General features: G+C 39.7%; 1 protein-coding gene across 1 annotated transcript; it reads right to left on the reverse strand.

Annotated features, from left to right (window-relative positions):
* Window positions 1-2803: 2803 nt before the first annotated feature.
* LOC121643160 (ubiquitin-conjugating enzyme E2 2-like) lies at window positions 2804-20269 on the reverse strand. Its single transcript, XM_041990423.1, has 7 exons — window positions 19866-20269; window positions 8315-8378; window positions 8198-8229; window positions 7786-7863; window positions 7524-7629; window positions 5565-5658; window positions 2804-3354 (listed from the first exon to the last, which is right to left on the reverse strand). The coding sequence occupies exons 1-7, from the start codon at window positions 19887-19889 to the stop codon at window positions 3309-3311; spliced, it is 444 nt and encodes a 147-aa protein (XP_041846357.1). The 5' UTR covers window positions 19890-20269; the 3' UTR covers window positions 2804-3308.
* Window positions 20270-20341: the final 72 nt, after the last annotated feature.

Here is a 20341-nt window from a genome sequence, read left to right on the forward strand (position 1 = left end):
CATCCTTCCACGATACCTGTTTTTGTTTCAAGCTCTTCCAGTAGAAATCTCTGAGAGAATTTTCAGAAATAGATAAAATCATATCTAGGTTTATCTGGCAGGGTCAAGACCCAGGGTCAAATTTAAAACGCTACAACTTTTGAAAGGGGGAGGGGGTTTGCCCTACCTTAAAGGGTATTTTCTACGCGGCCCAGATTAGGCCCTTTATCAATATGTGCCCCAGGATTTCATGCCAGATGGAAAGATATCGAACTCTCAGTTATGAAGGACCCCCCAGTTCACGCAATATTAGCCTATAAAAATGTAGGAAAACATACTAAGAAAATTCAAAACCCATGGATTAAAACACAACTAGAGATCTGGAACAAGGTAAAAGGAGAGTTCCAATGAGATGACAAAATACAGATACTTCAATGGTGCGCCTTTGACCCTGGATTTATGCCTACTTTAATGGACAATACATTTAAAATTTGGATTTCAAAAGGAGTAACAACATTTTATTCTCTTGTGGAAAATGGAAAAATGAGGAATTTTGAAAGTTTAAAGAATGAGTATCAGCTTGAAAATTCAGAATTTTTCCTATTTCTCCAGGTGCGTAATTATTTTGAACATCAAATAAGTGTCAAAACGGACTTCAACGACCCAATTTTGTTATTGTTCTTGAAGGGCTATAAAAATGTTATAGTTAAGGGTGCCATTTCTAAATTTCACAAAAGCTTCTTAACAAAAAAGTCTCACTCTACAAAATATATTAAGGGGAGGAGGAGGGTAATGTGTCAATATCTAATGAAGAGTGACTGAATATTTGTAAGTTTCAGTGGACATGCACAAACTCATATATGGCGCGAGTTCAACTGGAAATGTCTTATTCGCTTCTTTATCACACCAAAGCAAAAAGCACATTTTGCTCTGGCAAATGTTGGAGACGGTGTGGGTCTCGGGAAACAGACCACTGGCATATATTTTGGGACTGCCCAAGGATAAAACCTTTCTGGGCAGAGTTCCATAAGGTGCTAATCGGTATCCTCAATTTAAACCTGCCTTTAGAGTTCTCTACTCTGTTCTTGAGAAACTTTGATAATCAGTGCAAACAGATATCTGTTTGCTATTTTAACATCTGCTTGTAAAAAAGCATTTACAAGACGCTGGCTTCTTCCCGAACACCCCACAATGTCAGAATGGATAGATATTGTAAATGATATATATATCATGGAAGCAATTACCCTCTCTATTCGTCTAAAAAAGGTGCTTTTGTTAAGTTATGGACCAAATGGGTTAAATATGTGAAGCCCCTACGACCAGACTTTGTAGAGGTGCTAGACAATTAAACATGTATTTGTAAGACAACTCATCCCTTTCACCTTCAACACTCTGGATATTTATTTATTTGATCCTAAATTTATTTAAATTATTTTTTTCTCCTTTTCCTTCTCTCTTCCCTCATAACTCCATGTGCACAAGTTTGACTCTCCCAAGTTTGTACAAACTGTTATGTTTACATAATATTTTTTTTTTATGTTATTAAAAAAAAAAGAAGTGGACAACAAGTGGAAAATATGTTTTTCCAGTCCCCCCTCCCTTCTCTTTTTTGTTATTGTGTATAGCTCTGCTTGAAAATAAAGAATTAAAAGAAAAAAAAAAGTTTTGGCTCTTTTGGCTCAAGGCTCCAAGCATCTGCCTGGTTTGCCTGTTGCCAAGCGGCGCCTCTGCCAGCAGCCACCTCCACATCTCCTGGTATACTGGCTTGTCACCTGGTATCTCCTCCATGCTCTCCACACAGACAGCAAACCTTCACATTGATGTGCCATCCTGGATGAGCTGCACTAGCTGAGTAACTTCTGTGGGTTGCAGACACCACCTCATCTTACCTCTGGTGGTGAGGACACTGATAAACGCAAATGTGACCAAAAATCTGCCAGAAAAGATGAAGACAGAATCATTGCTGCTAATTCCCTCTCCTCTCATGCAAATAATTTAGTTTTGTTAATTTTTTTCAGCAGTGAATATATAAATGACTCAAAGTTTTGTATTTTACTTTCTTACTGATTAAATACTATTAGAAATGGTTTTTAATTAAATTCTTCTGTCATTCACCTTCGATTTTGTTACATGCCGCGCCTTTAATTCATCTAGGGGTGGGAAATATTGTTAAACTACGGTAATTTTGATTACATACTCAAAGAGAGAACAGGAACAGAATATATATCTATAGAATGTACATTTATAAACTTAGTAGAAAAAGTTATTTCATTTTTTGTTGTAATAATTGTTGGTAAGAAACCTTACACTGTTAAAAAGCCGTTTATTTCCCCTTTAAAAAGGTGCCACATTGTGTTTCACACTGCACCAGATATACCATTTTTGCTAAGACATTAGTATCTAGGTTTTCAGACATTTTAAACACTTCGGCTTCTTCATCGTCCAGTGGAGGACATTCATCCTGCTGCTTCACAGAAACTAATTCTACTTTAGCTTCTGTTCAGTTTAGAACAGTAGAAAGTCACCTGATGGGAATGGCCCCTGAGGGTCTACCTTTAGAGGTTGGAGGTGTTGCCAGCTGAGAAGAGTCTCCGGGGTCAACACCGGACTCTTTGGATGAAGTTACCGAGGAGCTTGAACTGATCAGATAATGAATGTCTGAACACGACCTGTAAAAACGGACCTGAGACGGCATCAGATGGTCTCGGACTGATCCTGCAGGACGACGCGAGGTCCAGGTCACGTCAAAAAACTAAAGCTGCGAGACGTTCCCAAACACCCGGATAATAATAAACAGAGTGGAATGACAACAGGACAATGAAGCTGCAATTTGTTCAACTTTATTGAGAAACCATCACAGAGCTATTAGTTGATCAATCAGCCGCTGGGAGCTTCGTTTCTTTTCAGTGCAAAAAGAGGAGAACAGTGTTGGATGATGGATGAACTAACGGCTCTCGTCTAAAACCTCTAAACAAAAAAACTACAAACTGAAAAAGCTTTTGCCTTTTTTTCTTTTTAAAACGAGTGTTCAGAGCAGCACATGAACCAATCACTGACATGCATCGATGAGCGTTTCCTCGCGCTGCGTCGCCTGTCAGGTGAGTCCGCTCGGCTTCGTGGGGTTTGTTGGCACGTTCGCAGCTCCGAGGCCGCAGCCCTTCATTCGCTTGTGTTCAAAGCAGACAGACGGAGGATTTAAAAGCATTCGAGTTGAAGATGGGACAAACAGAAACGTGAACAAATTGCTGTTACAGGTGGTGAAGGGGGGGAGGGAGAGGGGGGCGTGGCCACGTGAGAAACTCAAACAGGTGTGTCCAGCCGGCGGCGGATCACATGGCGTATTTCTGAGTCCAGTCCTGAGCTGTCTTGTTGTACCTGCAGGAGAAAAAACAGAGTGAGGAGCTGCTGCTGCTCCACCACCTGCAGAGACGATGCCATGCCTCCATCACAAACCGCATCCAATCAGGATCAGCTGTGGGTCTGCTGCCTCACCACTCTCCGTCTCAGTCATCTGATTGGCTGCTGCCTGAACAGTTGGACTTTTTTCAAATTTTTACAACCAAAGTGAAGCAGGAGACCCACAATTCACTTCAGACACAAACACCCATCATCGTCATCATCATCAGATGGTGGAAACAGCATCAACTGTGCTTTTCTTTTTTTACTCTCCACCCAGCTGAAATTATCGTTAATTCTTTTCAGATTTTATATGATTATACAAACTGTTTTCTGAATTAACAAAATAATTTGAGAAAAAATTCAATCTGTTCAGATTTTTTTCTGAATGTATCATTTTAATAATACAAATCATAACTTCTTCGTTTTTGTAAACGTTTGGAGGCAGACGTGTATGAATGATGAAGAAGCTGTCATGTAAATCTGTGACATAATAAAGTGGAACAGGCTGTTACCTCCTCCGTTAGCTAACTGAACAACAACACAGCAGCACAGTCTATTAATCCTCTCTGATGAAGTTTGCTCAACGATTTAATCGGCTAATTAGCATATTCATGATATCACCACGCCACATATGCTTCCTGCTTTCTTCCTGCTTTTTTCGTCTGTAATAACGTACCATCATTTTGAGTCCTTTGCTCTGATTAAATTCTGATTTCATATCTGACAAAGCAGCATCCAGCACAGGAGGAGATTTAATCTGTGCAGTTACGTCCATCATCAGTCAAAGCAAAGTTAGAAGCAGCAGAATGTCTTTAAAGGGGTTATTACACAGTTTGCAGCCCCTGAACGCAACGCAGGGGCGACACAGAGCATGAGCAGCATCTCACAGGACCTGAAGTAGAGAAGGTGGTGATATTCCTGATTGGCTGAGACTTCCCTGCATTTTATTTCCATCTTTGTTTCGGGTTTAATCTGAGACTCAAAGTCTGTTCATGTTCCGTTACTCTTTAAAAGAACATTTAACCCTTAAACTCCAAGCCATTTTTTTTTTGGCTGAACCCTTTTAATCCCAGTCAGCATGCAGACATGATGTTTTTAGGACAGCCTCAGTTGTCAGATTGAGGCTATATAATGATGTAAAATGAATATATGAATAGATATAGCAGCATAAAGGCCGGCCAGAAGAAGAAAGCAGAATTTATTACTAACAGAACTTTGTAGAAATAACACACAGATCAACAGTGACCAAACCTTTTCTCATCTACACATTATTCTCTCAAGTCTTGGCTTTCAGGAGAAAAAATGTTGGCTTTGAATTAAACACACAACAGAAACTATATTTACTCTTTTTCCTCAGTTATTTATTTATGCTGCTATTTACCTGCTATCCTCACTAAACCAACTCCCACTCAGCTGCCTTTTGGCACCACCGTGCATCAGAAACGTCTTCTTGGCTTTATTCCAGCCATAGAGGAGCATTATTTTTCTTTCGTCTGGTCTGGACCTTTCATCACAATTCACCCCACAAAGTTACACACTATGGTTCCTGAGTAATGACAATATAAGCGTTTGTCCTGGGGGGTGCTGATAATCTGGAGTTTTAAGAGTTAAACTCAAACACTAGTGTTGCTTCAAATCAGAGAAGATGCAGAGCAAACATCATGCAGATCCAGTTATTCCAGCTGAAACCAACTTCCTGGTTTTCCTGTCTGTAGGCAGCTCCGATCAGAGCGGCAACACTCTGATGGCCATCAGGGAGGATCGACACATCAACGGGCTGCATCTGACCAGAACGTTAGAGGAACTGCTCCTTAAAAAACCCTGTGATGTTTGAGTTCTGCTGCTGGTCTGTATGCCTGCAGGTGTTCCTCTGCCGGGCTGCGCTGCATGCAGGTGGCAGGACGGGTTTCTGAGGCCATGCTTTGCATCAATGTGCTTCAGACCCGACAGATGAGCTCAGCTCTTACCCTCACAGCATGGCGTACTTCTCTGTCCACTCCCTGGCTAGTCTGTTATACCTGAGATCAAGCAGCAGGACAGTCGGGTTAACACCACGTCCACCTGCTGCTGCTGCTGCTGCTCAGGTCCAGTCTCACACTTCCTCACTTTGGTTTTAATCTGCACCTGATCTGGCTTCAGATTTCCTGTTTCCTGAGCTCACCTCTCAACTCTGAGTGGGAACTCACCTGACAGGGTCTGTTTTGTAGATGCGGGCGATCTCTGGCACTAACGGGTCGTCAGGATTCGGGTCACATAACAGAGAACAAATGGACAAAAGGACTGCGGAGAAAAAACAGCAGTGTTTGAGTTCTGCTGCACAACTGACGGTTTAACTTCATATGATCAGAGAAAAAGCTGAAGCTCAGTTTTCTGATTTAAATGTTGGACATGAAGTTGATTAATCAGATAAGTAAAATATTAAATATTCAGGACAAGCTTGTTGCCAAATGTTTACATTTCTGAGCCAACAGCACCACCTGCTGGTCAGAACCTGATATTACACACAGAAAACTGGATCAATAATCCTGATTCTGAAAACCTGGAACAGTTCGAATCCTTAAATTAATTGATTTTAACTATGTTTAAAATAATCAATTATTTTGTTGTTTATTTAGATGAATGGTCTAAATATGTGAGATGATTAAATTCTCACAGTTAACGTTCAAATCCTTAAATCCAAACTTTGATTTTTCCATTTTTTTTTTGTTTTATATTGTTTATCATTCATTTTTATTTATTCAATTTTTAGTTTTATTTGTATTTAGTAAAAAAAAGAAAGAAATAACAGCGAAATGCAAACAAAAAGTTAACAACCCCCCCCTCATCTCATTACATCCAAACTTAAATTTCATATAGGCCAATCAACACTCAACCCAATTAAAAAGTTAAATTTCAGTTTACATTTCTCTAGTAGTAAAAAAAAAAAATTTCTCTATTCTACATTAGGTTATTTGTGAATGATTCAAATATGTGTCCAGCTAAGAAGCCATGGGAAAAAAGTCTGGGGGTTGAAATTGATGGGGAAGCCAGGTCAGCAGCTTTTGAATCTTCCAGAAAGTAGTTTGTAACAGACATAGAGAACCAGTTTATCCTACCAGGTCACAATGTACTCCTTACATTTTAAACAAGATCAACCTGAGAGTTTCTCCCCTGTGTGAAATGCAAGAAAGAAGTGGGGACCTTTCTTCACCGTGTCTGGTGTCCTTTGACATGCAGACACTGAAAAAAAGTTGTTTTAAACCAGGAAACACTGCTGATCACTGCAGGTGAGCTGAGCTTTTCATGAGTTTGAGTATTTTATTTCTAAAGTAATCAGCAGGCTTTTCTTTGGGCTCAGGATGAGAAATTTCCAAGTAGTGTTATTTGTTTGGTTTCATACTGTCAGATGCCGATAATTTGAGAAATACAACACACTGGGGTCAGTTGTCCACCGCAGACATTACCTGGTCAAGCCCTGAGCAAAATATGCCTGACCACATTTTGTTGTCTTTTTTTTGGTAGTTAAAATCTCTGTTCTTGATTTATCTTTAGCTCATTGATACTTTCACAAATTTGTCCATGTTTTGCTAGCAATGCAAAACTAATTTTATTTAGTTTTATTCAGCTTTGCTGTGCCTCCTCTGTCATAACTCTGGGTCCATCCGAGGGGGCCCGTCCCCATTTGGGAACCACTGGTTTAAATCCAAATAGCAAAATGGCTTCTCTGGCCATCTTCCTGGTTCATGTGGCAGAACCAGCCTCTAACTTTCTGCCTGTGCCTCTCCTTCAGAACAGCCTTCTTCACTTGCATCTTTAATATCTTCTCTCTCTGCTACAAGGACAGACCCCTTCAAGTAGGATACATACAAGAATATTATAACCTGCTTATAGCACAATATACACTAGATTAAGAGCTACTTCAAGTGTTACCAAGAGTCTTTCATCTGAATCAGCTGCAGATGACTGTAAACGACAAAACTACAAAACAGCTACAAAAGAAATTTAAGTATTTGAGGTATTTATCTCTTAGTTTGGTGTGAGTGGTCTTAGATTCTGTTTTTTCTCAGGGGTTAATAAATATGACTCATCTAAAAAAAGGCACAGCCTGAAGAATTTTTATTAACATGGCAGGAAAGGTGTGAATAAACCTGTAGACAGTTATTTACCTTTAGAGATAGTTAACGCTGGAGACCACTGAGATCTCAATATATCCAAGCAGATGCTGCCGTTACTGTTAATATTTGGATGATAAATTCTTGTTGTGAAGGCGACCTGAGAAAAGGAACAGAGACTCGTCAGAGCAGCTTCCAGAGAAAAAAAACAAACAAAAATCTGTTTATTTTCAAAGATAAAGTCACTTAAATAGAAAATAAACATTTGCTGAACGGCTGGATGTTTTCAGGGAAAAGGTGCGCTGCATTTACTGACCTTGGGTGGTTTGAAGGGATAATCTGTGGGGAAATGAATAGTGAGGAAAAAGACGCCTCCCTGGTAGGGACTGTCAGGCTGCAACAAAGAGGATGCAGGTTACACACTGAATGACTGTTTTTTAACCACTGTGACCTCATAGATCTGTATTAATAACGATATCTGCATTCAGCTCTCAGTGGATCAAATTACACTTTACATTCTTTTTAAATTAAAACGTGAAAATGTCTCTTTTTACGTGAAATAAAATTATATATATTTATTTACTTCCCTGCATTTTAAGAATACAGAAAAAACTTCGAACTTGTCATATTTACAGATCTGGAAATCACGTGCACGTTCCATTCTGGTATTACGTGCACATCAGAGTATCTTGACAAAAAGGAGAAACCAGTAACAGTTTGATACTTACAGGACCCATAATAGTAGCCTGCCAATGAAACACTGGAAAAAGAGAAAGAGGAGGAGAGATTAAACACACTTGTTGGTGATTATGCAAATATCATCATCCTCATCATCATCATCTTACTGTCTTCACCGACGGGCCCGGCGGAGCACTGGGCCGGGGGATCTCTGGACAGGTCGGTCAGCTCCTGGAAACAGAAGAAACTCCAGTCAGTGTTTGATCAGAGGAACGTGGTGCAGCAGGAAACTGTTTGAGGGGCTGCGTACTCCTCCGCACAAGTATATAGGTCCGTCCTATGGTCGGCTTCTGTTATTGGTCTTTCCTGCACAGACATTACAGCTTGCACCATCGTCATGTTTCTTAATTACATGTAGCCATGCTTAGAGGTGGTTTAAAAAAATCCATTTATCAATTTAAATAGATTCAAATTTAATAAATCCAATATCGATTCATAAAACCTGGTGGATCTTTCAGATAACGTGACTCTCACGTGATTTACCAAGGCATGGCGAGATCTTAGCAGATATACACACATAACTGCTTTCTTGGGTTGCCTCCGCCCAAAATCTGCTTCTTTGCAGCGTATTACCGCTCACATTAGCAGCTAACGCTAAGACCACGGCCGCCACTATGTTCAACAACAGGAAGTGATGTCACCATGCACACAAGTACTTAGAAATAAATCCTACATGGTCATTTAAAGTCACATTTCCTCTAGAACAGGTTTACACTCCATCTATTTATCAAACAGTAAACAATCTGATTCTTTTTGATCTGGTTGACATGACAGCATGTCATCGCTGCTCTCTGTGTCCACGCCAGTGAGCACACACACACACAGACACGTGCACACACGTTTTGGGAAACACGTCAACAAGCTAAAAATCAGACAAAGATATGAGAGTTTTCTAAATTCTCGCAGGCAGGTGAAGATGGAAGCATCTCGCTCCAGTGACGAGCAGATGGAGGATTTTTTCTGCTCCCGTGTTACACCGATTGCATCACTGTCGTCACGGTAACACAGACAGCTGAACAAGCTGAATCTACGTCATTCTAGGAATTTGAATTACGGCTTTAAATGGATCCAATATTCTTCGTAGGTTTCATTAACATTAACACGTTATCTGATTCATTCTGAATCTGACTCCACTGAATGAAACTTTTTTTCTTTAGGACATTTAAAGTTTTTTTTCTGTCCTGAGTGGGTTTTTTTCCATCACAGCATTTCTGGTTCTGAATCTGGGGAAACGCTAGATTGTTCTGGTATTTCAGAAATGCATGTAGATGTGTCAGATCAGATTCTTACAGTAATCTGATTACTCCCAGATAACTGATTGTGATTGTCAAGTAAATGCACTCAGTGTTTTATAAAAGTAGTTACCTGAGAATGTCTTTACTATTCAAGAAAAATAAGCGGTGTTACACCATTAGCTGTAAATGAATCAGGATCGAGTCAAATTTAATCGAAACCAAATCGAAATAAGCTGAAATTTGTGACAATTCCCATCCATAGCCCTGCTCTGGATCTCTTATGGCAACAAACAGACGCATGTGTCTGGCACTGATTCTTTGTAGTCAGTAAACAGTTTCACTAAAATTAATTAGTATAAAATATTTTAAATAAATTTCAAAAGCTTTTGCAACAAAGTTGTTTTTACCTGAAAAAGCACCTGAAATTTAATCAAAACATTAAAAATGATTTTATAAATTACTATAATATTAATAATCAATTACACAACTTGTGTTTACCTGGAAACAAAAATTTAGGTTCACAAAAGCTACTGCAATAATCTGGCGTTTTAGGTGGAAACTATCACAGAAAAATGCAGTGAAATCCTGGAAGGAGTCGAGGAAAATAAATGTTAGAGCTCCAACATTTATAGCAGAGTAACTATGATATGACAGCAGAGGAAAACGGAGCTGTAATATTTTACAACCTGAACTAAGCAGACGATACGAGACACGGTGAGCAAAACCTGCTCACAAACTACAAATTTGGTAAAAATATATAAATAAATAAATAAAAATAGCATGAGGGATCGTGTCAGCTCTTTTCCTCCTGAAGGTGTCTACAGGATGAGGACTCGACTGTGGTTTGAGTTCAAGCGGACATTTAACTGGACCAGGATCAGCGTTTCTGACCCCAGACTGGGTGAGAAAATGTTGCAGACAACCTGCAGCTTCTAACTTCCTCTGGAGGAGGTCATCATCCACAAAGTCCAGCTGAAATCTCTGAAAGGATGTCATCTTTAAATTCCCTCAGGACTTTATCAGCTGTCTTTAGAGCAGAAGGACGGTCTGGAAATGACGGAGAGTCGAGTGAATGGGCTGCCATCAGTTTCTGACAGAAGAAACGAGAAAACGGGAAGTTTGATAACAGGACGTTTAATTCACAAGGTCCCATTTTCAGAGCCAGGAACACATTTTTAAAGTCAGGATTTGGTCAGACGAACACAGTCGTTCACCTTTTACTGGGATCACGTCAGCACAGCAAATCAACACGAATCTCTCGGATTAGACAGGTGAGAATATTAAGGTGGTGCAGAAGTTTGGACACCCCCGTGTTTAACTGTCAAACAGGCAGCTGATTTTAACGCCATTTTTATCACTGTATGTCATAAGTATTAAATATGAACCATTTCTAGCCTCTCAGATGAGAGAATTTCCTGTTTCCAGATAGGAAACTGTCAGGTTGGGATGTTTAACTTCCTGCTGGGTTTCAGACCGAGTCAGAACATGTTGGACTCTGAGGGTCGTACAATCTGAGCCACATGTTCTGTACTTGTGATGGTGGCTGTAGGCAGGACGGGAATGTTTCTACTGTCAGCAGATGCATGTCCGGTAAATCTGAAGTTTAAAGCGACACTTGGAAACATGAATCCAGAGACCTCAAGGAAAACTGAGAAGTCCAGTTTTCCAGACTGACGAACAAAGATTTAATTCAGGATAAATACATAAAGTCTTTGGACTTCAGAAGAAAAACACTGACTGTAAAAACAGTGAAGTGATTCAGAGAGGAAGATCAGTCAGGACTGGAACATAACCTGTTAGGTTGTCAGGTTACCGGCTAAACTTGGCACACGATGAATCAAACTGTAAATATCACTGCGTCTGTGTGAGCTTCTCTTCTCCGAGCCTGTAAGAATACTGGTCTGAATTTTACGTATGAAGTGATTTAAACCTCACCTCCTGCAAATGGACGACAACTATTTTCATTTTAACTCTGCAGGTCCTGTGGAGGGAACTGTAGTGATGTTCATGTGTTTAATAAAAGATATTCAGAGACGATGATGAACGTCAACATTGGAGAACAACATCCTTTAAAATAATAAGGACTCAATAAGGATTTTTTTGAGCTAAATCCAGACTTGTCAGCTCCACAAACCGATTACTCTGAAATCACAAGCAGACGTCTTTTTTCGCAGGAATTACTCACAGACTCACATCCAGATGTTTGGACCTGCAGCGCTGAGATTGGTTACCATGACAACATGCCAGATTAAACACCAATGTCCATGACACTTGAGAAAAGTTTGATCTGACAGAAATTCTCAGAGACGATGCTCAGATCTGCGGTCCGTCTACATCCAGGACGAAACAGAAGAAACACTTGTTTTTCCCGTTTTTGTGTCCGTTGGGGATCTGTGCTATCATTTATTCGGAGCTGGTGTAGGTTTTGTGACCCCACACTCAGAATAAAGAAGGACACAATGATAAATCAGTTTAAGATGGCAAAGATGGCAGAACACCCGATTTACTTCACCAGCTCAAACAGAGACATGACGCTGAGTGGAAGAAACGACCGCTGACAACTGATCCGACGCCAACATTCGCTCAGCCGTCTGAATGTTCTTTATTTTGGGAAATCGTAGGTCATAATGGAGCCTGACGACGTATTCATTAATTTTCAAGTCCAAATCTTCAAGATGTTTATGGTTAGTTCCACAAAGTAAAGTCCTACCACTTTCGTTCTGGTTAAACTGGTGTGAATGTGGGCTGGTTTACCAGAAAGAACAGAGGTTCTGAAGCTCCAGAACCAGCATGGTTTCTGTCTGAAAGCACTAACAGATACACTATCCGGTCAGTCGTCATTCACGGCTAGAATTTAGCTGTGCATTGAGAAACAGACAAAGCCCCGACCAACATCAGAGGGATCATTTTCAGTTTATCCTGCATGACAACAAACGGTACAAAAAGCTCACAGATGTGGCTGTGTTGCATATCACTGAAGATACTGTCTTATACACATGCACACTACTCACAAAAAGTTTAGGATATTCTAATTTTAGGTGGAATTTACTAATTTGGAATTTAGTTGATGCAGCACTGATATTATATCATGAATTTATCACTTTTAGGTAGAATCATATAACGGTAATTCCCTTATTTCAAACAATAAATTGAAAGAAAAGCTAACAGTGGTGGGTATAACAACGTAAAAGTCAGTGCGTCAGTAACTTGTCATGTGTTGGGTGTGGTCGTGGTCTGATGATGTGAACAGTATGATGAAGAGGACTGTTTACAAGTTATCAGTGAGCCAGAAGATGTAGATGTCTACTCATGGTTCTGACCATCTTTCTTGTTAGAAAACAACAAACAAGTTTAGAGATGGTCAAATTTAATTTGCTTGTAAAAGTTATAAAACACTTTAGTTTCATTTTGACTTTCAAAAAGCTGAATATTCTTAACTTTTTATGAGTAGTGTGATCGGCACATTTACCAGCCAAAGCATTAAGGTTTTTGTTTGATAAATTCAATATGTTTGCAAAGAAATAAAAAAAAAAAATAAATCTGAAATCAAACTATGGGGAGAAACTGAAAAGGGAGATTTTATTTTCAGTCCATATCGCCATGCCAACACGCTGTGTTGGCTACACATCCAAAACTCCACTGATTATCATGATAAATCCATCCAGAGTTAAATATTTCATGACTTTATCTAAGATAATTAAAACTAATTTGATGTGTTAGATAATGTTTTTATTACCACCTGAATACGAAGATATTGAGCTGCTGTGTTGATAGTTTATGGTTGGACGACAGCTTCGTCCATCTGTGGACGCTTGACGCTCTTTAACACGATCTGAGTCGACTGACTTTTTATTTTCTTAATGAAAACACTCCGATCCTACTGCAGGTCTTTTGAAGTCCTGGAGCTGAGATATGAGTCAGATGACAAGATTTTAATTCTTAGTTTTCTCTCAACATTTTCAGCTTCTAACTTGGGAGATTAAATTCAGATTTCTGGCGCTACTCTGACCTACTTTTAGAGCAGATCAACCAATTTTCATGGTGGAAGCTTTAAAAGAAGCCATGGTAATACATCCTCAACTGTATCCTGTCGGCTTCTGCCGAGTGTAAACCGTAAGACGAAATGTGGGACAGCTGTGTGTCAACAAGCCAATACTGCTGCATGTCCAGAAATAAACGTCACTTGATCTCAGTCATATTTACACCCAGTGTTTTGTCTGAACAGGTTTGAGTTGTTTTACTTCTCAGAGCCACTGTAAACACAAACTGAATGGTGTCCAGTTACCTGACCGGCTTCATTTCACAGCATAAGTGATCTGGACGTTGTTTTTCTAACACGTTATAATCTTTTAAACCTGGAGAGAGATTTTAAAGACAACCAAATCATTTTTGAATAAATAAATCTTTTTAACATGAGGGTAAAGTCACTACTTTACTAATAATAATTTAGTTTATTGTTTAGAAGAGCATAAATATATTTTTTAAAAATGTAAAGAAAGTGCGAACCGATTCATTTTGAGTTGACTGAGCTCCACCTTTTTCATTCATTTATGATCTTACAGACTCAAACGTTTAGTGAAACCTCTGAAAAGCCTAATTATTGTGACAATGATCCCACAGATCATCTTCAACTCAGACATTTAATCTGGACACGGGCCATAACTGCCAGCCGCTCGGCCAGCCGTGTGAACGCAGCATTAAAACAAACCCAGGATTGATGTGTAAGCAGCAGCAGAGCCTATTTTTACTCTGTGAGTCGTAAAGACAGAAGCGGCCGGATCAGGATATAGCAGCAGAACTGGAGGTGGGGGGGCTCCTGCTTATAGGACGAGGGTTTAGTATTTCTACCCTGAAGCCAAACTGTGTGTGTTGGTATGTGACATACAGGCTCATCTTTCAGGTTTTACTGAGTTTAGACAAGAAGCAACAAGACTTTTAAAGATCCGGTTCATCAGAAACCCGGCAGCTGGGAAGATCACGTTACCAAGGATTAAAGCAAAAGTTCTGGTTCGGATGTTGCTGGGTTTATATCCACAGAAAAACTCAAATCCACTGACGTCACAGCTGAGAGATTCCATGTCAGCTGCAGACTCACGTCATCATGAAAAACTGATTTTCATCTGTGTGAATAATTCTGATCATTTTCTTCCACCATCAGTTTCATAATGCAGCAGAACAGCTTCATGCACTTGACAGGAACAGAAGATACTGCCGTCAATCCAGAAATTATTTCTGTTAACCCTTTAAACGCAAAGTCCTTTTTGTTATTTTTGGCCAGCCGGTTTTTTTTTTTTTTTTTTTAAGTAAAAATTCATAGAAAAGCTCAACCATTTTACTCCCAGTCAGCCTCAGTTTCAGATTATGAGGCTAAAATGATGTAAAATGAATGTATGAATAGATATAGCAGCATAAAGGCCGACCAGAAGAAAAAAGCAGAATTTATTACTAACAGAACTTTGTAGAAATAACACACAGATCAACAGTGACCAAGCCTTTTCTCATCTGCACATTATTCTCTAAAGTCTTGGCTTTCAGGGAAAAAATATTGTTATTGAAACAAACACACAACATGTTTCCACTTTTTCCTCATTTCCAGTTATTCCTGCTACTATTTACCTGATATCCTCACTAAACCAACTCCAGCTCAGCTGCTTTGTGGCGCCACCGTGCATCAGAAACGTCTTCTTGGCTTTATTCCAGCCATCGAGGAGCATTATTTTTCTTCTTTTCACACACACATAGAACTTTCTGCTCAATGGTTGATCTTTGGCTGCTCCTGACTGGACGTTACCGTCAATCTAAGCTCTCTGATTGGTGGAAAGTCTGACAGGAAATGGCTTCATTATAGCTGCCAGGTGTAAATAGAGGTTTCTTAGCGACAGTAGTGAGAGTAATATTTTTTTTTTTTTTTTTTTGAGGAGAATGTGATAATTAATGGTGTTATAATGAATCACTCATTGTGGATTTACCATGTAGTCTCTGAATAAACACTACATTTTGTTCCTGGATTGTAAACCTGCTGGACGGGATAGAATTGCCTGGAAAACTTCCACCTAAAGGGTAAACCATCAATCACAATTTACTTGACAGTTACACACTACTGTTTGTGAGAAACAGTTTACAATATAAGCGATAACACACGGGGGCCCCAATGAGCTAGTGGAATTTTAACGTCCAAACTGAGGTGGGAAAAATGAGCTGAAGACAGAAATGTCCAATAAAAACTATAACCATCCCAGACTAAATTCATTAATCTGATATTCCTAAATCCTCTCATTTTGATGCACACAATCATTTTTGTAATTTTTTGTTAGAATACAAAAATGTCACAATTTTTTGTAAGTGTGATTATTCTCCGTCGCCTTATTAAAACTTTGAAAACATTATTATTATTGATGGACAATACATTATTTGTATAAACGCACTTTACATTTGGACGTCCCAAACTAGACAAAAACGGCCACTAGCAGTAGCTTTGACCGTTACATTTAAACTTCAATTCCCTTCATAGCTATACAGCTAAAATAACATCCAGCCCTAATCAAATAATGTTTACCAAAACAAAGTATAAAGCAAGAATTGTAGCCTTGACTGCCACATAAGCAAATTAAATCCAAACTTCAATTTCGCAGCCTGAACATTTACATAAAAAAAAAAAAAGTGAAGCGGGGGTGGATAAACCTGAAGTGATGGAGAATGCGTAACATGACAAAAGTAAGAGTGAGGCTAGATGAGACTGTCATGACGGTCTACTGAAGCCACAGCCCCCGCCCCCCGCCTCCTTTCAGGAGTCTGCTGCAGCTTTGGATTCCTCTGCCAGCTGCTGCAGAAACCCCTGTAAGCTGTTTGGGTTTCAGTGCACTATTTGATGATGATGCTGGACATATATTCCTACAAGGTCCAGTATGGATCCATCTCTGTATACCACCCTTTACAGAGTACTTCCACATGATCTGGTTCAGAACTTTCAAAATCGTCGTCTGTGGTCTCGACATAGGTAGAAATTATCTAATTTCCTCTGTTCTTTACATACGACATATCAAAACTAGTTTTAATGAAAAGTCATGTGGTTTTAGGAAAAGTCAGGGACCAGCAAACTGTCCACCTTGGTTGGTCTAGTGTTTTTAAAAAAATCTGGTCAGATAAGTAGGAAATGTAGTCATTTAATGTCAATATTATAACAGTTAGGCTACAGTGAACTCAAATTTAATTATTTACACAGTATATCCTTGTCACAGTGTCAGGTAGGCTAAATATTTCAGGTTTACTATAAATACACCAATGGTTTATTTGAAAATCAGGTTTAAATAAATTACATTTACAAACAAATCATTTATTCGTAACATGACACAGGATAACAATCTGTGTCCCCCCGCCGTCTGTTTGCTACTGCTGCTGCAGCAGCGGCCATCTTTGCCTCTCCACCGTCACCCTCTGACTCATAGTCGGAGTCGCTGGGCAGGAAGTCCGCTCAGTACGGTTCAGTCCTCCACCATGTTTGTCAGGATCACCACGCTCTTCTGAACTGGACTTGGCTGATGATACCACCCCAAAAACCTGATCTGATGTACTGGAACCGTCATCCGTGTTTTCAACCGCTTCCATCACGCGTGTAGAAAGGTCAGTTGGGCTTTTCCAGTGACTGGTGCGGCAGTCTTTTCAACGTCGGATATTCGTGTGAAAACGAGCCTGTTTGACGTATAACTGAACAGAACCACTTATTTAATCACGTAATTACATGAAGTCTCATGTCTCGATGAAATGCTCGATGACATTACAGGGTAGGTGTTAATATGGACTCTCCAATCAGGTGTTATTACATCACTCACGAAGATGCTGGTGCAACTGGTGATGAAGAGGAACAACCTCAAAGTGTGGAGAACATGTAAATCTAGTTCTCTGGTTTAAAAAGGCTGTCGATACAAACACGACCAGACCCAGTTTAAATTACTATAATAATGATATTTAAACTAGAATTGAACGCTTGATCGTTTCTAAATCAAAACTGCAGTTTAAGATGCTGCGGTCATCAAACTGGAAGGCTTCCATAGTTAGCAGCGGACTCAGTCCTCAGCGTTTGTCTGAAAGCACCAAGTTATACAGTGAAGTGAGTCGTCACTCGAGGAAAACAACCGCAGTAAGAAATGCTGCTCAACTTCAGCCCGCAAACTCCGACGAGACGACCTACGACAAGGAATTATTTCCCCGGTGGATCCCGTATGATAAGGATCCACATGGAGAGATCACAGACGCAGTTGTGTTGCATATCTCCATGAAAGATATGAAGCTGTTTATACTGCAGAAAAGTTGTGACATTTACTGTTTTTGCTGTGATTCAATCATATAAATAAATAGATGAAACAATGTGCATGCAAAAGCGTTAAGTTTAATATTATTTTAATAAACTCAACATGGTTTTAAGAAAGAAAATAAAAAAAAACACCTGATTAAAATCAGATTTGGTTTGAAAAAGATTATATTTTTAATCGCACAGCCCTAACTAGGATTTGATTATTTTTGTTCATTTTGGGTCCAATATGTTCATAAAGCTGGTTAAAGAGGAACAAATGATCAGAAACCAGTGAGGTTGTATTGAGGTGATACTAAACATGGAAATGGGAAACAATGTTCTATATGAATACATGTAGTTCTCTGTTGGAAGGATGGACCAAGTGAAGAGAAAAAGGAAAGAGGGAGGAGAAGTCAGGTGAAGATGAAAGAAGGGAGAGCATCAGGAGCAGGTGGAGAGGTGAACTCTATAAAGCATTTTTTTCCTTTTTTACTTCAAATGTAATGTTCCAAAACACAAATCATTTCATAATAGATCTAACATTAGATGTAATGTTATACATCACCATACAATAGATGGAACACTGCACTGTTTTAACATGCAAGAATCTGAATATTAAATTATAATTTAGGTACTCTACAGTCTACTACTATGTGTATTATTGTCTAATATAACCCCTTTGTATATTAAAAAAAAATCCTTGGCTCATCTTTGAATTTAGATCCGGTCTGGACTCGGCTTAGTCTGTCCTTAAAACGCCCCTGTTCACCTCTCTGGGAGAGTTTAAAAAAAACAAACAAAAAAAAAAAAAAAAAAAACAGGATTTCTGTCTGATTTTCAGGTGGTTGAAGCTTTATATTGTCTGATAAGCATTCTCTGCTGGTTGGAGTGTGCACACGTGCACGCTCGTATGTGTGTGTGTGTGGCATCGTGGTGAAACGCTGCTGTGTACAGTACAGAAGTCATGTAGAGAGAAATGCCGTGATGTGGTGTAAATAAGGTGAATAACATCAGGCTGTTTAGTTTTTACTACAAGGTCAAAGTGTAAACCTGTTCTAGAGGAAATGTGAACCTCAAGCTTCAGTGTTTTGAACACAGGTTGCATCTTGTAGTTCTGAAGAAGCTGTTTATATCTCAACTTTGTGTCCTTGTAAGAATATAGAGCAGTTCATACTTTGATGCCATGAGATAATCCTTCATCTTGTATAGAAAACATATTTCTGTCTTGAATAGAAGCTGAAATTTAATAGATTAAACCACATTATTGGTCAGAAAAATCGCATTTAGATTTTTTCCACCAGATTGTTCAGGCCTAATTGAGACTGGATTGTTAAATTAGGCCTGAAAAAAATTAGATCCATACATATGTCAACTGGAAGATCCTCTGGTTCCAGTTAATTTTACACATCAGAAAGTGCAGAACCAGTCTGTCCTGCTGCTGGTCTGTAAGTCAAGAACATGTCTCTGGGTCTATATTTAACATCTGTTGTAAAGCTGAGAGTCAGTACGACCAGAACCTCATTCGGTGAATAAAAACAGGAAAATCTCATAACTTCTGTTAAGGTTTCTTTGTGCTGCCAGAAAATATTAGAATAAAACTGACTGGATTTACCCCAGAGCTCCACCTCACCTTTGGGTGTGGGACAAACCAAACAGGACACTTTTAATGAAGACAAAAGACAGCATCATGCTGCACTGCATCATAACAACACTATTAATAACTCCTCAGCCTGATGTTTTTTAATTTACTGTCATTAAACTGACTGAAGCCATCAGGCTAAACTGGGGCGACCTCTGGATTATTTTTGGACAGAACCACCGAACCTTTCAATAACAGGCCCGTCAGACTGAAGCTACCACCTCTCACTAACAGAGCCGTTATGTAGCGGACCGGGTAGAGGATACCGACCCGAACCCGCCCGTTAGCACTCCTCACACATGGAAAGACACCACACAGACGACACACCGACTCCCCTCATCACAAACCAAACAGTGCTGTTAATTCTGCTGTTATGTCAAACACTGAGCAGCTGTGCTGAAGCTAACGCTTCTAGCCGACATGCTAACACCAGCAAGGACTACGTTATATAGTATGTAGCTAAAATTAAATGTGACAAATGTCGTGTGTGTTACCTTAGAAATTCGTTTTAAAGCCATTATGTCTGACTGGAGGGACCGGCTGTCGAGGAGGTGGTAGTGGTGGTAGAGGAGGAGGAGGAAGGAGGAGGAGGGCAGGCCAGCTAGGTGACGCTAACTAACTAGCATCTAGGAATTTGCTAGCTTTTGTGGTTGGCTGAGCTAGCTGACTGGCTACATATAACACGGTTAAACTTCACCGGTTTCCCGTTAAATCTTGTCTGTTTAACCGACTACAGCTCACTCTGGGGACAGACTCTCAAGTCAGCCACAAATTCAGGCTGACACTTTACTATCGAACCGGACCGACCGCAGCAGCTCAAAATGTCCTCCGTTACACACAGCAGCGACCGGGAGCAGGAGGTCTCACTCCGACTCGATTTAAAGTCACCGAAAACCTTCAGCAACGTGACGTCTGCAGAGGCGAATTAACCTGCCGAGAGTAACGGGCCAAAACCTGTTCCGGACCCCCC

Source organism: Melanotaenia boesemani, chromosome 7 (assembly GCF_017639745.1).
Source record: "Melanotaenia boesemani isolate fMelBoe1 chromosome 7, fMelBoe1.pri, whole genome shotgun sequence".
NCBI lineage: Eukaryota > Metazoa > Chordata > Actinopteri > Atheriniformes > Melanotaeniidae > Melanotaenia > Melanotaenia boesemani.

Coding starts and splice junctions, on each gene's coding strand:
- LOC121643160 (XM_041990423.1), bottom strand. CDS start 19,889: ATGGCTTTAAAACGAATTTCTAAG. Junction 7,630..7,785: donor ATCCCTTCAAACCACCCAAG/GTCAGTAAATGC, acceptor TCCTTTTCTCAG/GTCGCCTTCACAACAAGAAT. Junction 3,355..5,564: donor TACAAAACAGACCCTGTCAG/GTGAGTTCCCAC, acceptor TTTCTCCTGCAG/GTACAACAAGACAGCTCAGG.